General features: G+C 36.8%; 1 protein-coding gene across 1 annotated transcript in view; it reads right to left on the reverse strand.

Annotated features, from left to right (window-relative positions):
- The window catches only part of cdkal1 (CDK5 regulatory subunit associated protein 1-like 1), a 260,805-nt gene that overhangs the window by 101,135 nt on the left and 140,803 nt on the right, over positions 1-18,867 (reverse strand). The window contains exon 10 of the mRNA XM_038275895.1: positions 9,499-9,644. Coding sequence (XP_038131823.1) covers positions 9,499-9,644 — 146 coding nt within the window. The remainder of the gene's footprint in view (positions 1-9,498; positions 9,645-18,867) is intronic.

The raw sequence follows: 18,867 nt of genomic DNA on the forward strand, positions 1-18,867 counted from the left end.
GGGTTCAAATGAATCTTTTTGAGATAGAAAATTAAAAAGAACAGCGAATAAGACATCTAAAGAAACCAAATAACAGAAGAGAAATAGTCATTAACGTTTACTACTCTAGTACTCAGTGATTCAAAGATATTTACTTTTGGGCCCTGTGACCCTCATGGATGCTACATGTACAATAAGCTAAATAAGGTGGAGCAGCAAATTTGTGCATAAAGATAAAGCCGTAAAGGCATCACAATGCTTATGGCATGCAAGCGAGCGACGATGTAATGCTGCCACGGTAGTAAAGAAGGATGGACAGGAGAAGAGCAGGGTGTAAAAGCTGAACTGAGGAGACAGGAAGTTATGAAAATGAAAATCAGTGACCACCCTACCAATTGACTTCAATAGTTGATCAATGACTCATCCAGGTACCCCAAAAAAGGTGCAAGGGCAAAACAGGTCTTACCTGGTCAGGGTTAGGGATAATAATAAAAAAAAGTACTATGCAAAAGTGGATCATGTATTACTTTAGTTTTATAAAAAATTAATTTTAAAAAAGGGGGGGAGGGGGATATACGGACGTGCATGAAAACCTGAATATATTGGCTGTAATATAGTTTGAAGAATGAGAACATCCCAACAGTCAAACATGGTGGCAGTAGGATATCGGTCTGGGGTTGCTTTATTGCTTCATGAACTAGATGACTTGCTGGAAATTATTTTAAAACAAAATAAATGCCTTAAACAGGAGTTTATCAACATTGATAAGTTAAAGAAAAGAGGTTCTAAAATATTTTACCAAGAGGCTTATTACAAGTAATTATAAATGTTTTTTTCCCCACTTTCTAAGGGTTGGATAAACACTTATGCTAAGGGAGCAAACTAGCAAGATATTTAAGATGATCTGAAACATGAGTGACAAGAAAATAAAATTAAAAACCTCTGATGGCAATACTTTTATTTGCATGCATGTATTTAATAAAAGTTTTATGATTTATCAATTAATCAACATCCTGAAAGTTAAGAGAAAGGATTATATGTTGAAAGCTTCTTTGTTGACAGATATATTTAAGCAGAATTAAGTTGTAAGTATTTAAATTATAGCGCTGGTGCTGAAGTCAAACATCTTCATCATAAGGCACACTTTGCAGAAGAACCCAAAATTTCACCTGTGTTGTCGTGGAAAAGACAAATCGGCCATCTTGTTAAAAAGTATCAAGATTCATTACAATTTTATGATTTTTTATGCCACAATTACACCAGCATTTTGTTGGTAACATGAGTAGACTACTTTAATAGGGAAAAAAAATTCTTTTTTAATAAATTCACTTAACACAGCATTTAAAAAAATGGATAGAATCTGGTAAATATGGCATTTTAGCCTTTTTAGCATTTTCAAATTAGCTATATTTGTAAAATAAAAAAAATAAAATAAAAAACTAACCTGCCTAAATCTAAATTTTAATCTTAACCAGACAACACAGTAAAGCAAGAAATCAGTCATATCTGAAAAGTAAACTAGGTCCTCTGATTGAATGGCTGAATTTTCTGTGAAGGAAACCAGTGAAAAAAGTTTCTCACTCAAACACATCAGGTTGTTGAAAAGCAGAAAAACAAATAGCACAGCAGAGTTTAGCCAACTGCAGAAAATATAAGATAGGTAGGACCGCTGCGCTAAACTAAACATAGCCTCAGTCTACAAACACAGATAACCTTAGGAAGCATGAGTGACATCCACATCAAAGGATGAACTGATAAAAATGACAATGACAAACTACAGTAATTTGGTTAAAACAATATTGAACGACCTCTTTTAAGACGCCTGACTAAAATAAGCATGGCACAAAGGAGATAAGTTGTTAAAAACAGCAGAGGTGATAGCAATATTTAAAAAAATGGGAACTTTACCTCGACTTGATAAATATATATATAATCTATATGAATGGGCTGAGGTTTTTCCACCTGCTGCAGGAGATCTGTAGCAAAGTCTGACTGATGACAAGACATCTCAGGCACTGACGGAAATGCACATACTTCAAACCTTTTCATTTGCAAACAATACCCCTCTGCTCATCTATTATTTCTAAAGACAGGAATGATCTGCGCCGTGGTCGGACAGGCTTGATTACAAAGATCACCCTAATGAAGGAAAACTTAACTCCTGTAATTATAGAGGAGCTGTTTTTATTTTATGGTTGCATGTGTGTGGTTTATGGGAAGGAAATGAGGTTTAATCTGGAGGAAGTGTCAATAAGACAACAATGTGTTAGGAGTTGGCAGGAGTAATTATCCACATGCCGGCTCTGGCTTTACAGAGCACCCCCTCACACATACACACAGCTCAGTTTCAGCTTGTTGTGAAGTTAATGATTCGTCTATGCTTGTTTCTGTTGTTTAAAGAGAGGGACCAGTTCACAGTGTTCAGATTACAGATGTTCACACAAACATCTGAAGGGAGAAAGACTCCTTTTTAAACAATCAATCTTTACCCACATAACACTAATAACAAACTGAGCTGCATTTATAATTAACAGTCTTTTTGGGGGAGATACATTTTAAAAGACAGGTTTGATAAAAATTGCTTTAGCTCAAATTTGAGCTCTGAAAAACCATAAAATGCTTGAGATGAAATATTAAGAGGCTTGTTTGTGTTTAAGAAAAAATAACTGGTGTTCTAGATGACTGAAGCAGCCTGTTTGCTGTACGTGCTTTTGCCGTGACTAAACAGAGTTTAACTCAAAGACCGAGAGTCAAAACAAACACAGATACCCGACGCTCCATTTACCTCACTTGCTGAATCATCAGCTGGAGGGAAAAGAAAGGAGGAAAGGAGGGATGCCATGTTGACAACTCCCGCCAATGAGCCAGGTTTATCGCAGTAAACTTTTCCTCTCCCCATGCCTCTTCCCGCCTCTCCCCCTCCTTCCCCCGTGCTCTCCCTCCCTTCAAAACTCCCACACATTTTCCTCCCCTTTGCTTATTGTTTCTCTCCAAAGCCTTTAGGGGAATGCCATCTCTGCCTCACACTATTCGGGTGAAACATTAACCCTCGCAGATACCCTAAACCCTTGAGTGTGAGTGCGTGCTATAAAGGTATCTTTGAATACAAACAGACCAGAAGACGGTCTCCACATTGCACACAAGATACTGTGGAGTCACGCCACTGAAGCATGTGTCCTGCCAGAACCCAGGGAGGTTTGATATAACCCTGTCGCACCTTGTGACTAATAGCAATGACTAACCTAGATCACACGCACAGACAGGACCCAAACAACTGTTTGGAGCCTTGTGCTTGTGTGGAGACAAACGCTGCCTTCAGGAACTACTGAAACAAACGCACCAAATTTGTTATCAACATATTACACTAATACTATCACCACTTTGGCTACTCCTTTCGTGACACAAGCCTCTGCTTCATGCCACTAACTCCACAAAGACTAAAACTATCTTATATAGAGAGGGAAGACTTATCTCTGTTAACAGTTGAAGAATGTTGTTTATATTCACAAAAACAAGATAACCTTTGCTTTAAAACTTATTTCATAAGATGGGGAAAGTTTGGTTGCAGTGATTGTCTAAAAAGTCATGCCACAAAATATAAAGTTAAGGATACCATTGTTTTTGTTCAGGCCTTTTCATGAGTTTATTTGTTGAAGCATGGTTGGAAAAAGCAGTGTCTTCATATTTATAGAATTTCTTTTTTATTTTATTCTTTCAGATTAGAGTTATGTCTGTCAACACTGTGGGTTTTTATTTCATTAAAAAAGGGGTACCAACAATTATTTCCACGTTTGCATCAGGTTAAAGCAAGGATATTCAATTCAACGACATGCAACAAAAAGGCCAAAGAGGCCTGAACAGGAAAGGATTTTGTATTGCAAGAAATGACACAGGTACTCAACGTGTTGCTGCACACTGCCAATCAGCTTGATGTAAGAAGTTGCTCCTATACATTACGTCACTTAAAATGAATGCTAAAGCAAAGGGGAATCCCAGCTTATAAGCCTGTCACACATACCCCAGCTTTATTCTCCATTTAGATAGAATGATTCTGCTCCTTTCTTCTTACTCCTCTCAGTTTAACCATCCCTAAAATTTCAAATTAATGCTGCCAATTTCTGCTCCTCTGGACACGTACACAAGCAATCCCCTACTCACAGGCACACAGCTATTTCATTCCAAGTGTTTTATCTTTAGTCCCAATGGATCAAGCATATTTAATCCTGTAGGAGAGTTCTGGGAAAATCTGCCCAGACATTATAGCTAACTATAAACTAAGTGTGGAAAATCCTTTGACCATGTTCACACAGCCTGTAACAGCTTTTTTCCACTCTAACAGGATTTTCACCATACATCATTAGATAAATGGTGTAAATCCTTATATAATTTTATTTCAGCAAAGGAAAAAAGAGGAGAGAGAAAAAACAGGGCTATATTGGTGGAAGAGTACAAATTAACCATTAATTGTTAACATCACTCTACTCATTAGATTTTCTTACAACAGAAAAGCCTGGAGTCATTATAACCACAAAATTCAAAGACGGTGTTACTTGAAGAAAAATAGATTAAAGAGTTTCTTTCTCTAAACGTAATCTTCGGATAGATTTAATGAATAATTCTATACACAGAGAATATGAATAAGGCCAAGAATGTACATTTCTAAGGGGTCAACTCTAAGGGCTGAGAGTTTGGATCATCATCAACTGTCATAAAATCCTAAATATGTGGGTTTTTCCTAAAGTTAAATATCTTCCCCGCCTTGGGGTTTATCAGTACACATGATAACATTAACCATTGGTTAACATATTTTAATTATGAAAAAAAGTAGTATTTTCAAACACACAAGAGTCCACCTCAGTGAATAGAAATTTAAAGAAATTAAGTTTGTTTTATTTTGTTTTTTTCCACAGAACAGTATTACTTCTTGCCAACAATAACAATATGCTCTGATTAAATTCTGACTTATACAGACTCACACAAATAGGGGCGTGTGTACTTAGCTTGCATGAACCTTTTGCTTCTCTTCCAGAACATGAATTGCACCCCTGATGAAGCAACTACAGCCAAATGAGTCACACAGCGATAAATATACTAAATTTTACAAAGACAATATCAAACATTGTTGTTTGGATGCATGTGATGCAACTGATCTTGGAAACACTCACTGATTCAGGAAAAGAGTCAAAAGATGCCTCACGAGTAGTTAAAGTTTCTTTGCCAATTTTCTTGTTTTGTCTTGAGTGACTATTTATTTATTTTAAAATGACAAACAGAAACCAGTTATTCACTATTCATCACTATGCTTAGACTTTTAACTAAATCTTTCCACAAATACAGATAAAGAGACACTTCTCCAGCTGAAGATTTTCCTGCAGACAAACACCAACATCTCTAAACAATGTCAGCCGTAGATATGAAAAGAGAAATGAAATATCTATTCTTTCATCAAAACTTAGGAAGATACACCAAGGAGCTTATGATGGAATAATGCTTTTTAATTCTAGATCTCCCAACATTATGCTGCCTGGCAGAAGGTAGCAATTATTGCGTTTAGTTTGGCTGAGTTACCTCAGGAAACAGAAGGCAAATCCATATGTTACTAAGAGATAGTTACAAAAAACATTCAACAGCTGAGAGAAATTTAACCTTTATTTCCATCATTGTGCCTAAAATTGTGAGGCGTTTTGTACCTAAACCTAGTTAACAAACTAGACAGTTTAGAAAGTGAGCTCAGTGACCTGAATAAAAAAAAATCCCCAGCTTGAAGTTTTATATTTAATCATAATGGACTTTAGCCATGATGAGGTAATTATACAAACTCTATTGTTAGTTGCTGCTGTGCATGAACTTCAGCTACTTAAAAACATCCAACATAAGGCTGTATTAACAGAATGTGTGACTCACTGTATGTAGATAAGTTACTGCCTGATTAGACATAAAATATTATGTTGCTGCTTGTAGATTTACAAGGAACAATTAAATTAACAAAGTAACTGCTACAGTAAAAGAAATTTTACTTTTTGGTGCTAAATCTCAGCAGTAACGCTTCTCATCATTCCTTCCATGAAGAAGCTTATTTGTCAAAATGTTGCTGCCTGTTTTGTCCACAAAAGGGACGCCCCTGGATCTTTGGAAACCAAGAAATCCTCCTTCTTTAACGCGGCAGAACTGCTTTACCTGATCGTCTTGGCCGAGTGATCCAAAAGTAACTGCCTGCACAGGTTGCAACCTGCTTGCTCCCCTCTCTCTGCAGACAGAGCCAGCTCAGAGGGCAGTCTGCCTTGTCACTTTAGGCCAAGAACCAAACATTAACCTTTCTTTGCTACTTTTAACTGTGCCTGAGCAGGCTTTGTTAGAATTAGGTTTTAATGTTCATAGTTGCTTTAGAAGAAATTTGCTTAAGAAACCAAACTGCTTTTTTTAGGTTCTGGGAGAGAGGGGTGGTCCAGCCATAGCTAAGATGGTTTCTTGCAGATATGGAGTTAGAATTCTGTCATATTCTAAATTCCCTTTAGTGCTTTTTATTTCATATTTGCTGCTGGTTTGATGGATCATTATTCAAAACTGAGACTTAGCAAAGCTTAATTAGTTGTTTTGTTGACTAATGAGCTTCTATTATCCACATTCATCAGTTTTGCTAATTTTGAATAATTTGTTGTTTTTTTGTGGTTAATTTTGACATTGATCTGCTTTCTTGAAGGTTAGTACTAAATTACTGCTTCTTAGTTAAAAGGTTAATTATGTAGAGACATTTCTTATGCTTGGTTTATGATTAATAAATAAAAATATTAACATTTACAAGTGGTTAATTCAAACCAAGGTTCAGAATCAATTGAAATATACACATTTATGGGTACATTTGGTTAATTATTGGTCATTATAATCATTGAAGGCTTATGCTGCGTTCACACCGGGGGCAGCTGGCGCGACAGAAGCAGCGAGTTTACATGCAAAGTCAATGGTTGACGCGCGTCAAGGCGCAGCAAAAGGTCCTGCGGCGCGTTTCGAGCAGCAAGCGCAGCGCGTCTGAGCAGCTGAAGCAGCGCGTCGGGCGCGTTTTGGCATCTGACGCGCGAGACGCGCCGCAAACGCGCTGCTGCTCGAGATGGAAAAATTGAATTTTTGCTGCTCGACGCGCCGCGTCAACCAATCAGAGAAGCTGATCTGGGAGCTGGCTGGGAGAGAGACACAGCGCTGATGACACAGACTGCTCTGATCACTTCTCTTAAACAGTTTATTAAAGCATAATTAACTTAAAATATATACATCTGCCGGCAGAATATGTTCGCTTTTATTATTCTGGTGCCTGCAGTTTGGATTATTTAGATGAAAAACACCTACCAGCCACCGCGGTAAACCGCGAGGAGGCGATCCGGCCAGAGGCTGCTGATGAATGGATTCCTTCTGTCGGCGCACAGCTGGTATGTGGGGGTCTGAGCGGCTCCGACAGAAATAATATTGGAAGGCGGGATTGTAATCTGGATGAACTGACTCCACTGATGAAGTTTTCAGGTGTATTTTCTCACTTAAAAACATATTAAAACTACTTTATTCCCACTGATCACAGCAAATATAGCTGCAAGGCAGAGAAAGGATAGTGAAGCTCCGCCCAACGCGCGTCAGACACACTTTTGGACCGCGCAGCCAGAGCAGCAAAGCTGCTTCAGACGCGCGTCAGAACTAACTGGTACAAGCAGCAAAAATGAAGCAGCAGACGCGATTTTGCTGCTTTTGCTGCCCCCGGTGTGAACGCAGCATAAATCCAAATTAGCCATTTTTTTCTTTTTAATTCATATAAAAATAAAGGGGAAAAAAACGAATGACTACACAATTGCGAACACATCTAACACAGGTATGCTGCTCTTCAACTACAGAGATAATGTCCTAATCTGGAATTAACCAATGACATGCTTTTCTGTAGCATTACTTACAAAAAGATCCTCTAAAGCTTGACATACCAGGAAAAATGACACTATGGCTACATTAACTAGTACTATTTTCACTTTAAGAAAACAATCTGGGCTTTTTCTCAAAAAGAATCTGAAGATTAAAATTTGTTTTTATCTTTAAATCTCCCAAATTTTATTTTACCTTGATAAAATAAACGCTACTTACAAAGTAACTGTAGAAGAGCTCCAAAAGTAAAAAAAAAAAATGTTAGGGGTAGTGACAAGAACTTAAAGTGAGCCTTAAAGGTTTTATATCATGTTTTTTTGAGCCTTTCAGAGTCACCCATATGCAAATATATGACAAAATAATGCATTTAAAACTATATTGGTATTAATTTGTATTAAAACAAACTTGTTTTCTCCTAATCCCCAAAAAGACCACTTGCCTTCAAAGCAAAGTCGCAGCTCTCCCATCTGAGCGACCCTCATTTTAGAACAATTTTAAAGCATTTCAGAAAACTGAAAAAAAAAGTCTGAGACCAGAGGCCAAAAAAACAGGTTTCCAGGATTTAGACATTAGCTTAAAAAGAAAAGCTGCGGCTCTGTGCAGATTAGCTGCTAAAAGAGCCACTTAATCTTAACTTTAAGCCAGCAACATTGCTTTCTTCCTCACACCACCACACCCTGAAGGAAGAAAGAGGATGTTTGTTTAGATTGTCAGCAAAGCGCAGTTAAGGTAGATGTTTCCTGGAATGAGCATTGCTCTAAGTAGAGACTCTCCAACTACTCATTTTCATAGGTAAATTTTATTGCTTTAAGCCTTTGATGTTTGTCTAAAGCAGAGAAAAGGACAAAACAAACAGAGAAAGCTGTTTTGTTGATGCAGGACACTCCTGATTGTCCTCCCAGAAATGTTCAGTCAGAGGCACTGGTCCTCTGTCCTAACCGCTCCTTTCCATATCGATATGCTGTATATACAGCTGTAGTCAGTCTGGCCAGCCAGGCTAATAGAAGACAGCATTACAGCTAGCAATGGTGTCAACCATATTCTCAATGATACAGGTATTCATGTCAACTGTTCGCTCATAGTTATTGTTAGCAAATGAAGCACTAAGGATTTTAGGCTAAGATAGGCGCACTGTGACAGGGCTCCTGTAAATATATGTGCTTATATTTGTGATTTTATCCTAAATCTTACTGTAAGGGTGTGTCTTTTGGTGAGTCTTTTCAACAATGATTGTTGTTCATGTTTTTTTACATGAATTGGGGTTCAACAATCCAGCAGTCACTCCTTAGATTTTCTACATCAATTCAAATAATCTAAAGTAAAGCTCAGAAGGACATACAGGTGGCGCAGTGGTTAGCGCGCATGACCCATGTACGGACGCCTTAGTCCTCAACGCAGGCGACCGGGAATTCAAATCCGGCCAAATCCTGTGGTCCTTTGCCGCATGTCTCTACCCCTCTCTCATACCCCCTTTCCTGTCAGCCTACTGTCGAGAAAACGAGCCACTATTGCCCTAAAAACTCAAAAAATAAAAAAAGTAAAGCTCAGAAAATTTGGTCAATGAATTAAAGGTTAACATATTGAAAGCTAAAGTAAAGATTGGTTGTCTATACCAAATCTTACCTGTCTTTGAGGAAGTCAACAACTCTTCTGAAGTCATCAATGCAGTATTCTCTCTTCATGTCCATCAGGACACTGTCTGAGGCTGACTGCACGGGAACATGGAGGAAGGCATAAACACGCGGATGATTCAAAATCTTCGCCATCTCCTAATGGGGAACATGGAGAAGGACACAGAGGTAAGGGCAGACGAATGAGAAAGTAATTAATACCAACAGGAATTCAAAAGTCGCTAAAATACTTTTCTGAATGTTGCCTTCATAGATCAAAGTAAGTCATAGGTCAAACTCATTTGGGAATTTTGGCATCAAAGTAGCACTAAAAATGTTAGTTATTTAAATAGATGAAGTATATACAGCAATCAAAAGGATGGTGTTTCACATAACATAAAATCCTAAATGTAAAATAATTTAGACTTCGATTCAAAGTCATGTTCAGAATTTACCCTCACACAGCTGTAGCCTGGGTTCCATTCCGAACTTAGTCCCGCCCACAACGTTTCAGGTCGGGAAGTTCGGTCTGGCATTGCTCAATAGTAGCGCGAGTATGCTCGCACAATATCTGGCGGGCCAATCAAATTGTCAGGGCATGCTTTATACGATGATGGACAGAAGATCAACAGTAACGTAATCAACCACGTCACCAAAGCGCGCTTGGGTGACAACAACAATGGCTGCCGCTGGAGAGTTGAGGTGTGTAGATTCTGCTATTAGGTCTGTTCTAGAAGATATCGACAGCAAATTAATTTTAAAAGAGGAACAGAGAAACGCGATCAAGGCTCATCTTCTTATTCTAGGAGTGCAACTGCACGCTTTGATTTTTGTTGACAACAACTATGCCTCGCTTAACATACGTCACGCACTCCGTTGCTCTTATTGGTTGTAGGTCTATCAAATTGAGTGCAGAGGCATTTTTTTTCCTGGTTCGTTCAAAACACGCCCCATAATCACAGCTCTATGGAGCAGTATCAGACTCATATTCTGACTAGAATTGAGTAGGACTGTGCCATAAATAACAGCATTTAAAGGAATTTCTGCTTTCATTTTATTTAACAGTGCATGTACAACATCTTTATTAATGGAAATATCCCATATTTTCCAAAGCATCCCATTTACCCTAATTAACTGAAAATAGCTGATTTCATCAACTCAACAGGTGGAAGACAGCATTTCTCTGCAGCTTGATAGTGGCAAGCTGTGACTAACTGTGGCCATGCTGTTGGAAAAAGGTTTAGTCAGACATGCATTACTGCTGGACTGCATGGATCCAGACCACTTCCCCAAATCAAGCTCACCAAAGACTGCTTCATGTTTGATCAAACCTCATCAGGGCAAATAAGTATTCTAGTTCTGCATTTTAAAGAAAAAGATTTAACATTTTGGCTTCTTGATGGATCTTTCATTTGGTGTGAAAGGGAGACATATTTAATCTAAATAACGGCACCTATATAGTTAAACGTGATAATGTTTTGTGTATGTGTTTCAGTACATGGGAAGTTAACAAAAGGGATGTCATCGTAGAAAAAGTAGACTTAATGGAGACCGAGAGGATCCTGCAGTCTTTGGATAACCTTGGGCTTGACTTGAAGTCTCCAACTGATTAGATGAAAAACACATTGAGTGATGAAAATGGTTAAATAACAGAAATGAATTGACGCCTTCTCCACAGCTAGACCATGCTCTGCTCCAACATCTTATGGTTGGAAATATAAAGAAAGAAAAATCCAATATAAAAAAAACCATTAGCGATATATATATATATATATATATATATAACTCAGGGCTTTATTTTATAAAACATATTTTAAACAACCAAACATAAAAAGTGCTATTCTGCACCAGCCTAAATTCAAACAGCAGTAACAGCTTATATAGAAATCACACTTTTTTTCTTTAAAGGTATCAATGTCAAAATAATCTTGGTATAAAACTATAATTATGTGACAAGAAACCAAAAACAAAATAAACATCTAATTAATCAGATCTTATTTATCAAAGTAAAAAACATGTGGAATAGGGGAATACTTTTTAAAGTTACAAGTTTAGAAATTGAGAAAGTTAACATTTTTTCTTATCTAAGAGATTTGCATCGTCACCTGGATATTAAAGAATCTTTATATTAAAAACATCAAAATTAATTCAGTTCCAAAACTTACTAAAGCTGTATTTGCTCTATGGTATATAATCAGAAACAGGAATATAACACCTTTAGAGGTCAGGAGATAAACACTCATTCTATTCACCAACAGCCAATAGTTTTAACCCAGAAACAGAAATTCAAATATTTTTAATACAAGTTAATCAAGAACAAGTCTAGGTGAAAGAATCAAAATATCTCTGTTGGCTCATTAAATAAAATGAAGGCTCCATTAACATCCCTGCTTCTTTGTGAAATCTTTTCCCTGCAGACCTTCAATAATGCTTTCATTTTCTTATTTATCTTTTTCATAATGCTCAAAGAGAAGCAGCAGTGGGAACGTGTTGTGCACCCAGTAGATTCAAAGTCCCAGGAGTCAAGGTTGCTCCTGCAGAGACCCTTTGTGTCAAAAAAGCTGATAGCAGCTACCGAGACATGCAGGTCCCAACTTCCAAATGAAGAAGAATAAAAAGAAAAATACATTAAGTCTATAATTAACTCACTGAAGATGTTTGGGGCCCTGAGGCATCTAACTGTTTTTACTAAGAGTTGTACAAATGCTTACGGTATGCTTTCTTCTGGAGTTGCTTTCTAAAGGGAAAAAAGCTGGCAAGTTATTTAGTGAAACTTGAGATTAAATAAAAGGCACAATAAAAATAAATTTTTTCTTTTTATATTAGAATCTCAATATGAGTAATCCAAAGGCAGTGTTTACCCTTAGTGATGAGAATCGAATAAGGATAATAGAGTTGAAGTTTAACGACATTATTTCAGCTAATTTAACATAAATGCAACATAAAATAGAATACAATAGAATATAAATAGCACAAAAGGGGTTTTATAGAAGTTAGAATAAAATAAAAAGCAAAACATGGAAATAAAAATAGAATAGATTATAATTTTTTTCTTTAAAGAAATGCTTCCCATCACAAGAAAAGAAAAGATAAACAGTTATACAACAGCAGAATGGCATAACTGTACAATAAAGTCAGTTGACAAAATACTTGATGTGAAAATCAAATAAAAAGAAAAAGGGGTGTTCTATTTAGAAGTATAATCAAAAATTTTCTTCTTTTTTTTTAAGCTAGAAAGTCAGGATGTTTAACTGTGAACCAACATTCTCCATTTGATCACAAATCCATCAAAACTGCATGTTTTTCAGTGGATAAACAGCAATCATGATGTAAAAAAAAGTATTTTCTTTTTCTGTTTTAGCTCTTACACTTTAGAGCAAGATTATTACGTTTTTATTCTATCTTTTGTTTTTCTTTGAGTTGAATTATTTCCTCTTAAACAGCTTAAGAGACCACAGATGTGAGTTTTTTTTTTTTTATTGTGATGGACATAATCAAGATGGTATCATCATCATGCTAATCACCACAAGAAAAAGAAGAAAGAAAAAAAAGGACTGGGGAGGAAGGAATGATTTAATGATTCCCTACAAGAATATGCTGATTGCAGTCCATTTTCTCAATTAAGATCTATTGTTGAACAGTCTCTCCTTCACACGAAGACACTAAAGCATATGTGCACAGGAACCCACACAGACACAGCTCAGTGGCAGCGCCACAGGGGGTTGACCGCAGGAAGCTCCAAATTAGAAAGAATTAATTTGGTTGGAAAATTGAGCTTGATTGGTGACAGAAATCAGGCTGCTGTGTGAGTGTGAATGTGGTTGGGCGATAAAAAAGAGAAACGTAAAAGGGAGATTGGATTTTAGTGATTTTTTTAAAAGGTTAATTTAGCTGCATAGTGCTTTTACTTCTTCTTTCAATTTTTATAATGGTAAATGTCTTCAAATATCCAGTTTGAAGCCTTTTAAGAGTCCATAACCATAAAACCCAAAATAATATGAAGAGAGAAAGGAGAGATGCTGAATCTATATGCAGCTGTTCTCATAGCTCATACAAGCTTACTGTGTCCAAACATCCTCCCTAAACCCTTAATCCCTCAATCACTATATAGAGCGGGGACTATATAGTGGACTTTATAGTGAACCCAGTTAACTGACCGTTTGGAAAGATTATCAGTACTTTTTGGCCCCCATTGGTTACGTAACTCCCTCCCTCCACCATATGGTGCCTGCGCCATCTTTGTTATTAGTCGCTATCTGACAGCGGGCTATATAGATATAGATATATAGATATATCTATATCTATATAGATATATACACACACATGTCATTAACTTAATTTTAAGTATAACATTTTATTTCCTTTTACTTCTATGTGTTTTGTCGCTGAAATATATTTTATAAATAAAGTTGCCTTGCTCACTAATGTTATATACATTATACATATATCAAACTATAGCACAGAGTAAAATATCTTAATCAAAATGCTGACATTTTATTTCTAGAATAGACATCACATACTTAAAGCAGGTAAAATTAATTTATAGTAAAATAAAATTGAGATTAGAATTACTGTAGTAAGCATAATATATAATATATTAAAGGTTGCATCTTAAAGAGTCATTATGTGGCCATTATTTTGACCTGGGGTCAAAATACAGAACTGCAGCACTGTTCTGCTCGTTCTCGTAGCTCACACTTCTACTTGACAAGGTTTTTTTTTGTGTGTTTTTTCACATGTTGCGTTATTGTCTGAGTTTAGCTGAATGACGGTTGCTCCAGAGTATCCACAAAATCTGTCCTGAATATAACGTTTCCATTGATTATGAGGTTGAACAGTGCAGGAACTGCCAACCCGAAGGAAAATCAGGAAAATATGAATCTGCACTGAACTACTGAGGTGTCAGTCTGCTCATCAAACAATGTTTTAATCGTAAAGGGCAAATTAAAAAGGCTATTTCAAAAATGTTTTTCAGTAAAAAACTTACCAAATGCATCTTTAAGTTAAGACTCGTAAGATGTCAACATTACAAATTGAAAGGAAGAAAAGCCTTTATTTGTAGACATTTCAATTATCTATTGAACATTTTTTCAAGGCATTTTTGAATTATTTTAATCTGTTGAAAATTTTTCTAAGGAAAGGGAAAGAATTCTGCATTGCTGCATACTTAGACTACATGTAGGTCTTGAATCGATTTGAGTTTGATTCATACAGTGCTAAATCGATTAATTTCGATTCGATCTGTTTTTACAATAATGAAAGTGGTTTAACTGTGTTTAAATAAAACACTCATGTATTTATTTTTTTCCTGTCATATTAAACACAAAGAGCAAACTTGTAAATCATACAGTTTAAACTTGAGATGTGAATAAATGTCTCAAAAGTGCAAACTTGTTGAAAAAGTGAAAGAGTGAAGCCTCACTCGAGCGAGCAGATGTGACACAGCAGACATGCATGAGCTGCATTATCTTCACTGCACAAACCATATGTGCAGCGTTGTCTTCAGTCAACCCATTGGCTATATTTGCAGCTGTCTGGCTTGAAGTAATCTTGGGTTCATTTTTCCTGCTCATTTGAATGTGAACGTCGCTATAAAACTAATCGATCCCATTCCCTAGACAACGACTTTGCAAAAATGTAAAGGAAACGATTAAAAATCGATTAAAGCGATTTTTTTACCCAGCCCTAGTCATTACAGCGCTCTATATTACCAAACAAGGATCAAACAGGTTCGTTGGGGTTCATATAGACAAAAATTCCCAGAAAATTTGTTTTTTTAAGTGAGACTGCAGCAGAAAAAAACGATACAACACATTTCAAAACACCTTGTGCTACAATTAATTTACCCTGGAGGAAAAAGCAGACCCTCCTGTGGAGCAGATCAAATTTAGAATTTACTGTAAAAGAAGAAATTAAGTAAATGAATGGCATTTGAATCTCATACTGAGTTAATGTGCCGGTTGTGTTTTATAACTGTGAGGTGGAGAAGTAGAGACATCCCATTTACTCATTTTCCTTCAGATATTGATAGCGTATCAAGGTTTGCTTTCAGCAGGAAAAAGATTAAGGCAAGTAAACAGGAATCACTCCAAAACCATCACACGTTAAACAAGACCCTGAATATGCCTGGGTTCTGCAGCTGGAGGATAGATTGTAAACTACAGATAATTTAGTTTACTTTCTGAAAGATAAGAATGTATGTGTGTGTGTGTGTGTGAATATTTGTTCAGGCCATAATATAGTTTGGAAGTTTATCAACCTTTGTGAAAACAGTGACCATATCAAGCAACTTTACACACTGAACCATCTGAAAACCTTTCTGTGGAAAACTTAGGGAGAATAGCGGCTTTTGCTTTTAAAAAATAAAATCATGCGATCATTTAATAATAACTGTCCTTCCATTTCCTTCTTAAGGAGACATTTGATTTTTATAAACCCAGGTTGAAATTAAGCTAGAGAGCCACATTGATTATGTATAGCACTCAGGTTTAGTTCTACATACCATCAATCAGGGACAAGGGTGAAGGGATACCTGGCGCCCGCCTACCAAAGTTTGGTCTTAGCCAACCCCAGTAAAAAATGAAATATCAGACACAAAACAGACCCATTTTGGATCGGACTCGAACATTTTAAGCTGCAGAAGTACAAGATGGATTCTTGTGTGTTTGTAAACCCATAAATACCACAAGAATTCTAGCCTCGTGAGACCATCCTGATCTCGCAAGCTTTCAAGATTTCACTCGCTAATCAGTCTGGAGACTCTCCGTTGAAGAAAATTTGGAGCCGTTCACCAAACGAACGTCCAATCAGCGTTGGCTTTTAGGCGGGTTGAGGTGTGACTCAACGAGAAGCGCGACAGTTCAGTCTAAAGAACATGGCAGCTTCAGCCGATGAAACTAGCGTTAGCGTGGCTATCGAGCAAGTTTTATCAGAAAAACACTGTATTTCTTCACTGAAAGAAGAGCAAAACATGTTTTTGCTCTTCTCTTGACTGGTTTCGGCAAGAGTTTGATCTATCAATTGGCTCCTCTTCGTCGTCGCTGTGTTACGTCATATTTTTCGTTGATCTGATTGGTTTATTTGGCCCGTCTATCACCAACATAGGCCAATCAGCTAACCAGTATTTTCGCCCCTTCCCAAAATTACTTCTACGGAAGGTTTCCTGATGGATATGCGGAGAAAATCCATCTGGCGGAGTCAGGTTACAAGAATTCTACCTGCAGCCAAGATTAGCTTAAAATGGCATTGATGCAGTTGAAAGGATATTTGTTGCAGATGTGAATAGACCTTTATTTAATATGTGAGAGGCGATAAAGTAAAAAGAAAGACTGGATGTTTTTTTAACAAAAAGGTTAAGGTAATTACACCAAACTACTTTTTTATTTATCGATGCCGGTATCGCAGTTTGGAGTATTGACAGATACCAAAAACTAAGCCGATTCAATAGTAGTGCAAATCCAACAAAAAAGGCTTGACTAATATATGTGACCAGTGAATTTCTCCGCTGTGAGATCATTAAAGCTCATCTAATCAAATCTAATCTAATCTAAGTGATAATACTCAAAAAGAGAAAAACAGTCAGAAAAACAGTCAACATCCATGTATCATTAGCCAACCGGTTACATTGCCTCAACTTAGACGTTTGCGCAGTTTAAAGTCAGATTCCCTGGATGCCCGACTCTCGGGGTGTTTATACCCTTTGTTCTCTTCTTTGAAACCGGTTTGTTGTGTTGGAGTTGGAAAAAAGTTGTTCTAACACAACTTTAAAGACCCATCGGAACATCATCTGTGGAGTCCTCAATGAAAGCCCTCTGCAGCCGGCCAAGCAGTAAAGGATATCCCACTGCCATTCTTAGCCGCTAGAGGTGAAAATAACGTTTTTTCGAGGTAATATTTTTTTACGCCGACTTCAGTAAGAAAAAAATTGAGTGAAGTAATGATTAGGACAGTCTTTTTCCTTAAATATAATAATACATTCTGCTGGCTTTTTGCTAGTGATAGTAATGCTATTCAGTGGCTCTAAGGTACAGTGATCCAAAGCTAATAGGGTATGGAGTGTGTACGATATTCCTCATTGTTCAAGTTTAGAATTTAGCAATATTCAGCAATGTTCATGTGTGCTGATCGCATCCGGTGCAAATATTATTTTCATGCTCAAAAAATACCATGTAAAAACAGTTATGAAAAAGGTGAATATATGCGTTTTTGATTATTTTGTAGCAACAGTTATCGACCAGGCCCTGTAAACATTTTGAATTTAGCACGTTTTGGGGATTCTACGAAAATGTCAAGAGACTCACTGGTAGCAACAGCCTATTGTGTTATTCATCTGGATGTAAGGCACGTCACTGAAATTTGATGAATCAGGGTGGATTTTTTTTTTATTACATGGAGATAGGAGTATACATACATATGCATATACTTTATTTTTCTTATTTGTGTGTTTTTTGTTTGATTGCACGTTTGTTTTGTGTTTTATGAGGGATGGAGGTTTGCATAAAGGGAAACCAGATTTGAGATCTACTCTTAATTTGTATTATACTGTAATTCCCTTGTGAAATACAAAATAAATATATGATTGTGAATGAGTGAAAGCATGTCTGATAAAAACTTGTCTGTTTGATTAGACTGAAGATACATTATGCGGCTGATAAATCAGTCTTCCTGGTTGAATAAAGGTTAACAAAACGTTTACAGGAAGGTTTCAACAGGGCCTCTATCGCTATCTATTGCTCCTCGGACTGGAATTCTTAAATCTCTTCTCAGTCCCTTCACTGGTGATGGTTGCCCAGGTGACAAATGATGTCTTTTATTTGGGTAGTTTTCGTGAGGTTAGGTCTGATCGTCATCTTTATTTACCTACTGCTCCTGCTTTCTTGATATATTCAGATGTTTGACTTTACATTAGTACACTCATAAATCATTACTAAGTTCTTAAATCTACTTTTTTTGTGGAGAAACTTCAGTGGAGACTGACATAAATTGAAGTTAAAAATATACAGTTTATAGAGGGAAAAATATCAGAAAATGACAGATGTATTTTTTTTTATGTAGCTACTCAGAAAGGAACTCCTGACAGCACAATGCAATCAACTAAAATGTCAGCGAGAAGTGGCCCATGAGAGGCGATTGGGCCTTTAACTACTCCAATCAACAAATGGTGCTATGAGGCTGGTGACATCTGTCAAGAAAAACATGCTGCAGAAAGGGAAAAAAAAAGTGCTCTTGTGTGACAGAAGGAGACGGCACCAAAGTGTTGATCTGAATGTGTGCGAGAGGGTGATCTTTAGCAGGCTAGTGGTGAAGTTACTTGGCCTTTTCAGCTTCAATCACAGCCATTCAGTTTGATGATCTTATATAAGTGCTGGTCTTCGGTAGAAAA

The sequence above is a fragment of the Cyprinodon tularosa genome, unplaced genomic scaffold, assembly GCF_016077235.1.
Source record: "Cyprinodon tularosa strain WSP-4 unplaced genomic scaffold, ASM1607723v1 ctg98, whole genome shotgun sequence".
Lineage (NCBI taxonomy): Eukaryota > Metazoa > Chordata > Actinopteri > Cyprinodontiformes > Cyprinodontidae > Cyprinodon > Cyprinodon tularosa.